Raw genomic sequence first — 16,597 nt, forward strand, 5'->3', positions numbered from 1 at the left:
CACACACACACGATACAATCATTACATATACACACACAGGATACAATCCATACATATACACACATGAAACAACTTTTACATGATACATTCTATACCTATACACACATGATACAATCATTACATATACACACATGATACATTCTATACCTATACACGATACATTCATTACATATACACACACATGATACAATCATTACATACACACGATACAATCATTACATATACACACACACGATGCAATCATTACATATACACACACATGATACAATCATTACATATACACACACATGATGCAATCATTACATATACACACACATGATACAATCATTACATATACACACACATGATGCAATCATTACATATACACACATGATACATATACATTCCTGTCAGAGGCTGGGATAGAACCTGGGTCTCTGGTGTGAGAGGCGAACGACGCAACCACTGAGCTACTGGAAGTTGATGATTACATGATACATTCTATACAAATAAATCCAATCACTACACACACACGATACAATCATTACATATACACACGATACAATCATTACATATACACACACAGGATACAATCCATACATATACACACATGAAACAACTTTTACATGATACATTCTATACCTATACACACATGATACAATCATTACATATACACACATGATACATTCTATACCTATACACACATGATACAATCATTACATATACACACATGATACAATCATTACATATACACACATGATGCAATCATTACATAAACACTACATACAAATACACACATGATATATTCTATACCTATACACACATGATACAATTTTACATGATACATTCTATACCTACACACACATGATCCAATCACTACATACACACACACACACACACACACACGATACAATCATTACATATACACACACAGGATACAATCCATACATATACACACATGAAACAAATTTTACATGATACATTCTATACCTATACACACATGATACAATCATTACATATACACACACGATACATTCATTACATATACACACACATGATACAATCATTACATATACACACACACACACGATACAATCATTACATATACACACACGATGCAATCATTACATATACACACACACATGATACAATCATTACATATACACACACATGATGCAATCATTACATATACACACACATGATACAATCATTACATATACACACACATGATACAATCATTACAATGGAAGTTGATGAGTTCATGAAACATTCTATACATATACATACACGCATATAGCATATACACACATGAAACAATTACATAAGCACACATGATACATTCTATACCTACACACACACATGATACAATCATTACATATACACACATGATATAATCAATACATATGCACACATGATGCAAAAATTACATATACACACATGAAACATATACATTCCTGTCAGAGGCTGGGATAGAACCTGGGTCTCTGGTGCGAGAGGCGAACGACGCAACCACTGAGCTACTGGAAGTTGATGATTACATGATACATTCTATACAAATACACACATGACACAATCAGTACATATACACACATGATGCAATCATTACATATACACACATGATACAATCATTACATATACACACATGATGCAATCATTACATATACACACATGATACAATCATTACATATACACACATGATGCAATCATTACATATACACACATGATACAATCATTACATATACACACATGATGCAATCATTACATATACACACATGATGCAATCATTACATATACACACATGATGCAATCATTACATATACACACATAATACATTCTATACCTATACACACATGATACAATCTTACATGATACATTCTATACCTACACACACATGATCCAATTATTACATACACACACGATACAATCATTACATATACACACGATACAATCATTATGTATACACACACATGATATAATCATTATATATACACACATGATACATTCTATACCCATACACACGATACAATCATTACATATACATACACATGATACAATCATTACATATACACACACGATACAATCATTACATATACACACATGATACATTCTATACTTATACACACATGATACAATCATTACATATACACACATGATGCAATCAATACATATACACACATGATGCAATCATTACATATACACATGATACATTCTATACCTATACACACGATACAATCATTATGTATACACACACATGATACAATCATTACATATACACACATGATACAATCATTACATATACACACATGATGCAATCATTACATAAACACTACATACAAATAGACACATGATATATTCTATACCTATACACACATGATCCAATCACTACACACACCATACAATCATTACATATACACACATGATACAATCATTACATATACACACACAGGATACAATCCATACATATACACACATGAAACAACTTTTACATGATACATTCTATACCGATACACACATGATACAATCTATACCTATACACACACACACACACACACACGATACATTCATTACATATACACACACATGATACAATCATTACATATACACACACATGATGCAATCAATACATATACACACATGATACATATACATTCCTGTCAGAGGCTGGGATAGAACCTGGGTCTCTGGTGTGAGAGGCGAATGACGCAACCACTGAGCTACTGGAAGTTGATGAGTTCATGAAACATTCTATACATATACATACACGCATATAGCATATACACACATGAAACAATTACATAAGCACACATGATACATTCTATACCTACACACACACATGATACAATCATTACATATACACACATGATATAATCAAAACATATGCACACATGATGCAAAAATTACATATACACACATGATACATATACATTCCTGTCAGAGGCTGGGATAGAACCTGGGTCTCTGGTGCGAGAAGCGAACGACGCAACCACTGAGCTACTGGAAGTTGATAATTACATGATACATTCTATACAAATACACACATGACACAATCAGTACATATACACACATGATGCAATCATTACATATACACACATGATACAATCATTACATATACACACATGATGCAATCATTACATATACACACATGATACAATCATTACATATACACACATAATACATTCTTTACCTATACACACATGATACAATCTTACATGATACATTCTATACCTACACACACATGATCCAATTATTACATACACACACGATACAATCATTACATATACACACGATACAATCATTATGTATACACACACATGATACAATCATTATATATACACACATGATACATTCTATACCCATACACACGATACAATCATTACATATACATACACATGATACAATCATTACATATACACACACGATACAATCATTACATATACACACATGATACATTCTATACTTATACACACATGATACAATCATTACATATACACACATGATACAATCAATACATATGCATACATGATCCAAAATTTACATTTACACACATGATACATATATATTCCTGTCAGAGGCTGAGAGAACCTGGGTCTCTGGTGTGAGAAGCAAACGATGCAACCACTGAGCTACTGGAAGTTGATGAATACATGATACATTCTGTACAAATACACACATGAAACAATCATTACATATACACACATGATGCAATCATTACATAAACACTACACACATATACACACATGATACATTCTATATCTATACACACATGATAAATTAATTCATATACACACACACATGATAAAATCATTACATATACACACACAGGATACAATCCATACATATACACACATGAAACAATGCTTACATGATACCTTCTATACCTATACACACATGATACAATCTTACATTCTATACTTACACACACACACACACATGATACATTCTATACCTATACACACATGATACAATCATTACATATACACACACATGATACAATCATTACATATACACACACATGATACAATCAGTACATATACACACATGAAACAATGTTTACATGATACATTCTATACCTATACACACATGATACAATCATTACATATACACACATGATACATTCTATACCTATACACACATGATACAATCATTACATATACACACATGATACATTCTATACCTATACACACATGATACATTCTATACCTATACACACATGATACATTCTATAGCTACACACACAGGATACAATCCATACATATACACACATGAAACAACTTTTACATGACACATTCCACACACACACACACGATGCAGTCATTACATATACACACACATGATACAATCATTATATATACACACATGATACATTCTATACCCATACACACGATACAATCATTACATATACACACATGATACATTCTATACTTATACACACATGATACAATCATTACATATACACACATGATGCAATCAATACATATACACACATGATGCAATCATTACATATACACATGATACATTCTATACCTATACACACGATATAATCATTATGTACACACACACACACACACACACACACACACACACACACACACACACACACACACACACACACACACACACACACACACATGATACAATCTATACCTACACACACATGATCCAATCACTACTCACACATGATACAATCATTACATATACACACACAGGATACAATCCATACATATACACACACACACGAAACAACTTTTACATGATACATTCTATACCGATACACACATGATACATTCTATACCTATACACACACACGATACATTCATTACATATACACACACATGATACAATCATAACATATACACACATGATACATATACATTCCTGTCAGAGGCTGGGATAGAACCTGGGTCTCTGGTGTGAGAGGCGAATGACGCAACCACTGAGCTACTGGAAGTTGATGAGTTCATGAAACATTCTATACATATACATACACGCATATAGCATATACACACATGAAACAATTACATAAGCACACATGATACATTCTATACCTACACACACACATGGTACAATCATTACATATACACACATGATATAATCAATACATATGCACACATGATGCAAAAATTACATATACACGCATGATACATATACATTCCTGTCAGAGGCTGGGATAGAACCTGGGTCCCTGGTGCGAGAGGCGATCGACGCAACCACTGAGCTACTGGAAGTTGATGAGAACATGATACATTCTATACAAATACACACATGACACAATTAGTACATATACACACGATGCAATCATTACATATGCACACATGATACAATCATTACATATACACACATGATGCAATCATTACATATACACACATGATACAATCATTACATATACACACATGATGCAATCATTACATATACACACATGATACAATCATTACATATACACACATGATACAATCATTACATATACAAACGATACAATCATTACATATACATACACATGATACAATCATTACATATACACACATGACACAATCATTACATATACACACATGATACAATCATTATGTATATGTAATGATTGTGTATATGTAATGATTGTATCATGTGTGTATATGTAATGATTGCATCATGTGTGTATATGTACTAATTGTGTCATGTGTGTATTTGTATAGAATGTATCATGTTCTCACCAACTTCCAGTAGCTCAGTGGTTGCGTCGTTCGCCTCTCGCACCAGAGACCCAGATTCTATCCCAGCCTCTGACAGGAATGTATATGTATCACGTGTGTATATGTAATTTTTGCATCATGTGTGCATATGTATTGATTATATCATGTGTGTATATGTAATGATTGTATCATGTGTGTGTGTAGGTATAGAATGTATCATGTGTGCTTATGTAATTGTTTCATGTGTGTATATGCTATATGCGTGTATGTATAGAATGTTTCATGACATACACACATGATAAAGATTAACCAAAGCTAAAAGAAACAAAACAAAACAAACAAGAGCAAAAGCACGGCTTCTTCACAAGCCAACACTGCTGGCTTTTATAGAGGGGAACTCAGGTGTTCCCAATTGAGCAGATGAGTCTCTGTCCTTCCCGCTTTCGGCCGATCAGTGGGTTGGTCAAAGAGACTCGTCACACACCCCCCCTAAAAAGAAAAAGACTAAAGTCTTTTAACATGACATCGAACCCCACAATCCCCCTAAACCTCAGTATGAAGGTCAAACTGGTTCTCCATCCTCAGCTCCCCAACTCCTCCCAGCAACCATGGCGCCTAGGAAGCAATTTAAGAGAGAAATATAGAGACAACGAGAGAGAAAAACCAATATACAACCTTCAATAACAGTTTAAGCACCTGCTCTAATGTTTTGAGAGCCTTTAATGTGGCAAATATCCAGCAGGTAACCCTGCAAGAACCACCACCTCAATACTGACCTCTGACTGGGGTTTTGTAGTGGATGGAAAAAGCTAAGGATTGTGGCCCGTAAAATCCACCAGAGATCCCTCAGAAGATTCCACATAAACTCCAAGGTGCTGCCAAAGTAAATTTTCAACACGTAGTCAACCTCACCCTCAAATTGCTTCTTCCTATTTGATAAAACTCTACAATACAATAATAGCCTTCGAATTGGAATTGAATCTCTCACATCGACATTATGCTCAATTAGATTTGTGCAAAACGGAGTATCAGAAAACAGAGCAACATACTCATGAATCAAATTAATCAAGTCAGTGCAATGTACATGTGATAAGTGACTAAGATAATTGTTTAAAGTACCATGTATACAACCTGGAACCACCAAATCTCCAGCATCCCTGTCCAGCAAAACTGAATTTGGTAACTGCTCTGCATTGGACGAATCCAAAAACTCAGCCTGAAAGGGTGAACAAACTACAGCCAACAGAGCAAGAACTCGATCACCAGACTGAAATAAACACTTAAGTACGTTGACCAAAAGTCGCCCCATTTGATCCCACGCTTCCCTCCAAAAGCCCTTCACCAGTTGACATGCTTCAGACATTCTGAGATGAAAATCACTCACATACGATACAACATTTTTTGGTGGATCAGTTTGTTTCCAATCCATTTGTGTGCAGTATGACTTCAGCATAGACTTCAGTGCTTGAAGAAATCTTGCCAGGGCTCCCTGGCTCTGGGGATGAAAAGCACTGGAAAGATTATGTTGAACATGGAGCGATTTCAAAACTTCACCAAACAAGTTGGAAGTAAAATTACTCCCCTGATCCGATTCAATAAGTCCAGGTATTCCAAACACAGAAATGAACCAAGTCAAGGCCTTTACATCTGCAGTGGTAGAATCCAATGGGTATCCAGCTGGATACCTGGTTATCTGACACATAACTGCAGGCAAGTACTCATCCACTGTCTTCAACCTAGGCAATTGCCCTACACAACCAATCAAAAGATGTTCAAATGGTTGGTTAATAGCAGAAATTGGGTACAAAGGAGCAGGTTTAGCGCATTGATTTGGCTTTCCAGTTAACTGACACGTCTGACATGATATACTTAGATATGTCACGCTTTATCTTTGGCCAAAAAAATTGTTTCAGAAGCAATCTATACATTTTTTTCACTCCTAAATGTCCAGATGTATCATGTGCAGTTTGCAGAACAAGTTGACGAAGAGACTGGGGTACTACAACTTGAAACATAGGCTCAACAATCACACACTCCTCATGGGGCACCCACTTTCTACACAATACACCACCATCTAGGTAATATCCAGACGAGAGATCAACAATGGTGTAATTAGGAACCACTCGATCAAACAACTCAATGAAAGTAGAGTCAGCTTTCTGCTCTCTAATCAAATCCTCTCGTGAAACAGTTAAGATAGAAGGGATTTCCAACACTGTACTCACCCTTTTCTCTTCAGATCTATCACCTGTCTGGGTTTTACCCATGGAACGTGTTGTCACACATGAGGGAAACACATTTGAGGAACAGGAAAGATCTTCAATTTCTGACTCACTAGTCAACTCTTATGTTGTAACCACTAAATTTGGTGAAACATTCCGCCAAACTCGATCACCAGCCAAATCGTTACCCAAGACTACTTGCACTCCTTCCACAGGTAAACAGGACCGTACAGCCACCTCCACTTCTCCCTGGATCAAGTCAGAATTTAAAACAAGTCTATGGAGGGGAACAGATATAACATTACACACAATACCTCTAATCAAGACATTGTTTCCAGTGTAAGAGTCGTTTGAAAAAGGCAAAGCAGATTGCAAAACAAAACTTTCTGCAGATCCTGTGTCCCGCAGAATTTTAACTGGGACCACTTGCTCCGAATCAACCAACCTGACAGACCCATCTGTAACAAATGGAGAAAAGGATGAAATGCATGGAGAGCTACTTTTATGAACATTGTTCACTTTTAAAACGGTCTCAGCCAAAGCGACAGGTTTAACCAAAGAAGAGATAGACTTTATTTTAGCATCCTCTTTTGATTTAAGTGAAGGACACTCATTTTTCCAGTGACCCAAAAGATGGCAGTAATTGCACATATTTGCCCTCTCCCTTTCATCAACCCGAACGCGACTAGGGGAAGTACGCCTAAATTTAGAACATTTATCAGAATCATGCCACATTTCTTTTCTAAAGTTCATTTCAGTCTTTTTGTTGTCAAAAGAGGTTTTATGAATAAGAAAAAATTCATCAGCCATTACGGCCGCCTCATTCGCTGTATTAGGTTTACGCTCGCTGATGTATGTCGCTATACGTTCGGTCACGGAGTTTTTAAACTGCTCAAGCAACATTAGTTCTCTTAAATCATCCAATGTTTTTACATCAGACGCTGAACACCAGCGACTGAAGAAAACAGAAATATCATGCAAAAACTCAACATGGGTTTGTTTTTCAGTTTTCTTCCAGGACCTAAATCTCTGCCTATAGGCCTCTGGGACCAGTTCATAAGCCCTCAAGACTGCATTTTTGACTTTTGAATAATTCTTTGCATCCTCTACCCCGAGAGAAGAATACGCCTCTTGAGCTTTACCCATAAACACAGACTGCAGCATGAGCGTGCGATCTTCATCTGGCCAATTTCGTGCATTTGCTACTCGTTCAAACAATAAAAAGAAACGTTCAACATCCTTTTCATCAAATTTTGGAATGAGCCTCAAGTTTGCTACTATATCTGAATTTGACGACGAACTACGTTCCCTACTTGTAGTTGGTAATAATTTTCCATCTCTAATCAAGTGTAACCTATATCGCTCTAAATCAAGCTGTTGTTGCTGAAACTGCAGTTTAGACATCTCCATGCGATTTTGCATTGCTGATATTTTTTCTTTCATTTCTTTTTGACTTAACAACAGTTGTTTTTGTTGTTCAAATGTTAGAGGAGACATTGTAGTGGTCTCAATCAAATCAGACGCACTTTCAGACAGTTCGAATGCTAAAATTCCACGATCCATTAACTCCGTCTTTATCAACAATTTAACATTATCTTTGACACGTTTATCTTGACTTGACAAATTAATCTCGTAGCGATCGGCAAGTTCTATCAACTGATCTTTAGTTAAATCATTTAACAAATCCTCTGATGGAGCACTAACAAATGTTTCAACTTTCGAAGCCATTGAAACAACAAATGTAAGGCAGACTACCAAATATTCCCAACAATATTTGAGGAGAAATAAGACTAGAACATACAGTTCCCTCTAACTGAAATTTAAAGCTAACTAAACTCAACCCTAGTCTTCATACAGTTACTTGCGGCGGGTTCTTATACACTGTAAATCAGCGTTTGCAACAGCGACCAATTGACAAATCACCGCTGCAAAACACGGACGTGTACCCGAGACAACTGCTCCAGCCGCGTTCACCATACAAAAATAACAAACTAAAACAAAAAATATTTTGAAGCATCCAAAGGACACCTCACTAAACCTGCACAGAGAAAAGCTTATTCCAAAACAAATCTCTCCACAAATACACAAAAAAGTCCAGACTTACCCAAATTCATGGCCGTGCTCCCATCAAACAAAAAGAAACCAAACCATCTGATATAATCCTCCACAAACAATGGCAACAAAACGAATATTAATCCAAAAAATATATATATACTTAACGAATTAATCATTAGATAAACGAAATTCATTAATTCAACAAAGTTATTACCTAATTAAACTTACGGACGAGCCCCCATATTTGTCACGACCCGGCTCAAAGGCGATGACAAAATTAAAGGGAGGACATACACCAGATGGTTTGGTACCAAAAGTATTTATTTAAACATTAAAGAATAATAAAGAGCTCACTTTAGGTAAGCCAAAATCAAAGATTAACCAAAGCTAAAAGAAACAAAACAAAACAAACAGGAGCAAAAGCACGGCTTTATCACAAGCCAACACTGCTGGCTTTTATAGAGGAGAACTCAGGTGTTCCCAATTGAGCAGATGAGTCTCTGTCCTTCCCACTTTCGGCCGACCAGTGGGTTGGTCAAAGAGACTTGTCACACTACACACACATGATCCAATCATTACATACACACACATGATACAATCGTTACATATACACACAGAGGATACAATCCATACATATACACACATGAAACATTGTTTACATGATACATTCTATACCTATACACACATGATACAATCATTACATATACACACATTCTATACCTATACACACACAATACAATCATTACATATACACACATGATACATTCTATATCTATACACAGACAATACATTCATTACATATACACACACATGATACAATCATTACATATACACACACATGATACAATCATTACATATACACACACGTGATGCAATCATTACATATACACACATGATACATATACATTCCTGTCAGAAGCTGGGATAGAACCTGGGTCTCTGGTGTGAGAGGCGAATGACACAACCACTGAGCTACTGAAAGTTGATGATGTCATGAAACATTCTATACATATACATACACGCATATAGCATATACACACATGAAACAATTACATAAGCACACATGATACATTCTATACCTACACACACATGATACAATCAATACATATACACACATGATATAATCAATACATATGCACACATGATGCAAAAATTACATATACACACATGATACATAGACATTCCTGTCAGAGGCTGGGATAGAACCTGGGTCTCTGGTGCGAGAGGCGAACGACGCAACCACTGAGCTACTGGAAGTTGATGAATACATACTACATTCTATACAAATACACACATGACACAATCATTACATATACACACATGATGCAATCATTACATATACACACATGATGCAATCATTACATATACACACATGATGCAATCATTACATATACACACATGATGCAGTCATTACATACAAACAATCATTACATATAAACACGATACAATCATTATGTATACACACATATGATACAATCATTACATATACATACACATGATACATGATATCACACATGATACAATCAATACATATGCACACATGATCCAAAATTTACATTTACACACATGATACATATATATTCCTGTCAGAGGCTGGGATAGAACCTGGGTCTCTGGTGTGAGAAGCAAACGATGCAACCACTGAGCTACTGGAAGTTGATGAATATATGATACATTCTATACAAATACACACATGATACATTCTATACTTACACACACATGATACAATCATTACATATACACACACATGATAAAATCATTACATATACACACACATGATACATTTTATACACACAGGATACAATCCATACATATACACACATGAAACAATGTTTACATGATACATTCTATACCCATACACACATGATACAATCATTACATATACATACACATAATACAATCATTACATATACACACACGATACAATCATTACATATACACACATGATACATTTTATACTTATACACACATGATACAATCATTACATATACACACATGATACAATCAATACATATGCACACATGATCCAAAATTTACATTTACACACATGATACATATATATTCCTGTCAGAGGCTGGGATAGAACCTGGGTCTCTGGTGTGAGAGGCGAATGACGCAACCACTGAGCTACTGGAAGTTGATAAATACATGATACAATCATTACATATACACACACACAATACAATCATTACATATACACACATGATACATTCTATACTTATACACACATGATACAATCATTACATATACACACATGATACAATTCATACATTCTATACTTGAACACATATGAGAAATTCCATACATATACAGACATGAAACAATGCCACATGACACATTCTATATCTACACACACATGATACATATACATTCCTGTCAGAGGCTGGGATAGAACCTGGGTCTCTGGTGTGAGAGGCGAACGACGCAACCTCTGAGCTACTGGAAGTTCATGAATACGTGATACATTCTGTACATATACACACGATACAATCATTACATATACACACACACATGATACAATCATTACATATACACACATGATACATTCTATACCTATACACACATGATGCAATCATTACATAAACACTACATACATATACACACATGATACATTCTATACCTATACACACGATACAATCATTACATATACACACATGATACATTCTATACCTAAACACACATGATAAAATCATGACATATATACACGCACATGATACATTCTATACCTATACACACATGATACGATCATTACATATTCACACGATACAATCATTACACATACACACACGATACGATCACTACATATACACACATGATACATTTTATACACACAGGATACAATCCATACATATACACATATGAAACAATGCTTACATGATACATTCTATACACACACAATACAGTCATTACATATACACACACGATACATATATATGCCTGTCAGAGGCTGGGATAGAACCTGGGTCTCTGGTGTGAGAGGCAAACGATGCAATCACTGAGCTACTGGAAGTTGATGAATACATAATACATTCTATACATATACACACATGATACAGTCATTACATATACACGCACATGATACAATCATTACATATACACACATGATACATTGTATACCTATACACACATGATACAGTCATTACATATAGACACACAGGATACAATCCATACATATACACACATGAAACAATGCTTACATGATACATTCTATACCTGCACACACATGATACAATCATTACATATACACACATGATGTAAGATACATATATATACATACATAGAAGATACATATATATACACACATGATAAAATAATTACATATGCACACATGACACAATAATTACATATACACTACATACATACATGATACATGTACATTCCTGTCAGAGGCTGGGATAGAATCTGGGTCTCTGGTGTGAGAGGCGAACAACGCAACCACTAAGCTACAGGTACAGCTATACATATGCACACTTGATACATTCATGTGCACACAATAATTATGCTCAAATGGTAAACATACATTCCTGTCAGGGATAGATCATGGGTCTCTGGTGTGAGAGGTGAGCGACGTAACCATTGAGGTATTGTAAGTTGATGAACACATGATACATTCTATAAACACATGATACATTCTATTCATATACACACACAATACATTCTATACACATATGATGTGTTCTATACACATATACACACCATACATACAAACACACACACGTTGCACTCCAATTTTAATTGAATGAACATTTTTTAGTTTCATGCCTTACCCAGAATATACAAATACATATAAACACATTTAGATCATTTACTTTAATCTTTACTATTGAAATGTGAAGAGACCTTCAACCAGCACATCAAAAAAAAAAAAAAGTTTCTGAATCTTTATGTTATGAACACACTGCAAATGCAATGTCAATATTCTTAAAAAAAATCCAAAAGTTAAAATAAGATAAAAGTATTCTCTGTTTTTGGAAGAGCTCACAATATCAGTATCATGTGTGCTTGTTATAACAATATATTGAATTCAATATCTGCGTTTGCTGTAAAAAATGCAGGGTTCCACACAACTCCATGTTGTCGCAACACAAATCGATTAAGTTAACTTACTTGTTTTTACAAATGTGAAGTGGATTGAACATAAAACAATTAAATTGTCCCCTAAAAACTCAAGAATTGTTTAGATTCAGTTCATTTTAAGAAGTCAGAGTGTATGTCTACTTGTGTCATATCCTCATTTGCTGTCAAATGTTGTTATCATGAAATAGGATCAATGCATTTAAATCAAGGTTCATTTATCAAGTTTCCTGGTTTTTATCAATTTATGTTTTGTGTTCTGTACAGGTTCCTGATATTGTCATTTTCAGCTCTCAAAACCAGGAGGATGAAGACTTTTCTAACCTTTACTCCAATAGCGCAAAGAAGACAGTCCGCCAGGTCACCACAGTCTGACCTCTGGGTCAAACACACGTTAGCCACTTACTGCAAGAATAGTGGATTACATGCCGTTTTTTAGGCCAGTGTTTTGCCACAAAGTCGTCACCTTGATATTATAAGTTTCTATCTGCGTTCTGAATGATTTTGAGATGTCAAGTTTAAAGTTTTTGCATTCCATGTAGCAAACAGTATGTGTGTAACATTTGTTTTTAAAGCAAAAATCCTTAAATGTAAACAACTTATAAAAAACATTCCATAATATAAATAAGTTTTCATTTAATAAGAATATGTCAATAACTCAATTTTGACAAAAAATGTCAGATAGAACCTATTAATTGTAAGGTGATGTGAGTCTTGCCATTATTGGTACGCTAATAATAATGTGCTGAAGACCAGGATGTAATGGCTCGAGTGTCAAGAAGGTGGGGACATATCACAAAATATGAGCCCTGAATCAGTCTTATTTTGTAGTTATTTTGATTTACTAATATACTGTTTTATATATGTTGAATCAGATTTTATTTATATATTTTCTACTTTAGTGCTTTAGTGTTGATTTTAGTAGTGATATTTTTAATAATTTTATTAGTTTTTAATTTGTGTTTTGTTGCTTTTAAATACTTTTTATTATTATTATTATTATTATATATTCTTTGTTATAAACTATTTGTTTTTATTTTGTTTGAGTTAACACATTTGTGCCCAATTTTTAAAAAATTGTTTCATGCATACACTGTAATAAATTCCCAGAATTTTACATGTTACTGTAATTTTTCACTGTAAATTACATTGGTGTCACCATACAGGATTTAACTGTTAAATTTCACCTATTCAGAATTTTATTGTAAAATTAAGGCAGGCATCATGATTACAGCAAATTACTGTAAAAATGGCTATATCTTTTGCATGTTAGTTATAGGAATTCAAACACTTTATATTTTATTCAAAATAGAAATTAATACACATTAACGTTTATGATGGTACAGGCACTTTTTTGATATTTAGAAATATTTACAGAATTATTGTTATTATGACGTACATCACGGTAATTTACTCTGAATTTACATACAGTACCTTACTGTGAAAGTAATGCAATTATTAGCCAGTAATTTACTGTAAATTTAAGATCAATTTTTTTTTTTGTATATCCTTGTTAATATTGTCATATATGAACATGCTTTACAATTATTTTCTCCAGTTTTTCTTTTTTTTTTTCAAGAAAATTACATTTGAACATATGGCAACTAGAGTTGCCAATGGGCAAATATTTTGTAAGCACTGTTCAATGTAAAATTTGAATATGAGGAGAACATTTGGCATCCTAACTTTAATCAACTGATTTCAAAAGATCAATTCATATTCGTAAACACATTTTTATGTTTAAACTTTGAAAACCATTTGATATGAACCCCCCAAAATTATCTATCATATGGTTTCATGAATGTAAAACACAAAGAATTAATCCATTTGTCTTACAGTGATGAAACACATACTAGTTTCCCCAACATACTATTGTGTGTCAAAAAGATAAATAAAAAAGTTAATAATTATAATTATTTCAGTATTTGTAATAATTGTCTTTAATATATATATATATATATATATATATATATATATATATATATATATATATATATATATATATATATATATATATATATATATATAACATACATACATACATACACATATATTATATATATAAACATATTTAAAAAAAAAAAACAGAACCTGCTGTGCTTTTAAAAATTTTCACCCTGACAAGGGTTTTCAAACATTTGGATTTCAGTGAACTGATACTTTGTGTGTTGACGAACAGCCAATCCATGTAGAAAAAACTGCGATTTAGACAATACCCATGTCTTTGAAGACAGCAGGGCTTAAGGTTGTGACTGAATTCGGTTGTAGTTTTGTCTTTTTCTTCAGTGATTCTGCTTATAAACTGCAGAAGTTCTTTATTTTCTGTATTATTTTAAATCTTTGTGGGAGAGGGACCAGTAGGAGAAGTTATTTTGCTGTGTATCAAATTGTGTATAAAAAACTTTAAAGTAAAGATATAAGTTAAAATAGGGTGTTATGAAAGCAAAATACACTAAACAAGGCCAATAACATTGATTTATTAACTTATTAACAGATTATTCCCTAATTGCCCATGATTTATGTACTTACAGAGTATTTGCCCACCGGCAACTATAGGTTCCGCTTGAACATTTGACAAACACAAAACTATAATCTCTTGAA

General features: G+C 34.2%; 1 protein-coding gene across 3 annotated transcripts in view; it reads left to right on the top strand.

Moving 5' to 3' along the window:
- igsf5b (immunoglobulin superfamily, member 5b) overlaps positions 1-15,113 on the top strand; it is an 83,391-nt gene extending 68,278 nt beyond the window's left edge. For all 3 annotated transcript variants that reach the window (XM_073924364.1, XM_073924363.1, XM_073924366.1), the window contains one exon: positions 14,264-15,113. In XM_073924364.1, coding sequence (XP_073780465.1) covers positions 14,264-14,371 — 108 coding nt within the window. In that variant the 3' untranslated portion in view covers positions 14,372-15,113. The remainder of the gene's footprint in view (positions 1-14,263) is intronic.
- Positions 15,114-16,597: the final 1,484 nt, after the last annotated feature.

The sequence above is a fragment of the Danio rerio genome, chromosome 15 (genome assembly GCF_049306965.1).
Source record: "Danio rerio strain Tuebingen ecotype United States chromosome 15, GRCz12tu, whole genome shotgun sequence".
Lineage (NCBI taxonomy): Eukaryota > Metazoa > Chordata > Actinopteri > Cypriniformes > Danionidae > Danio > Danio rerio.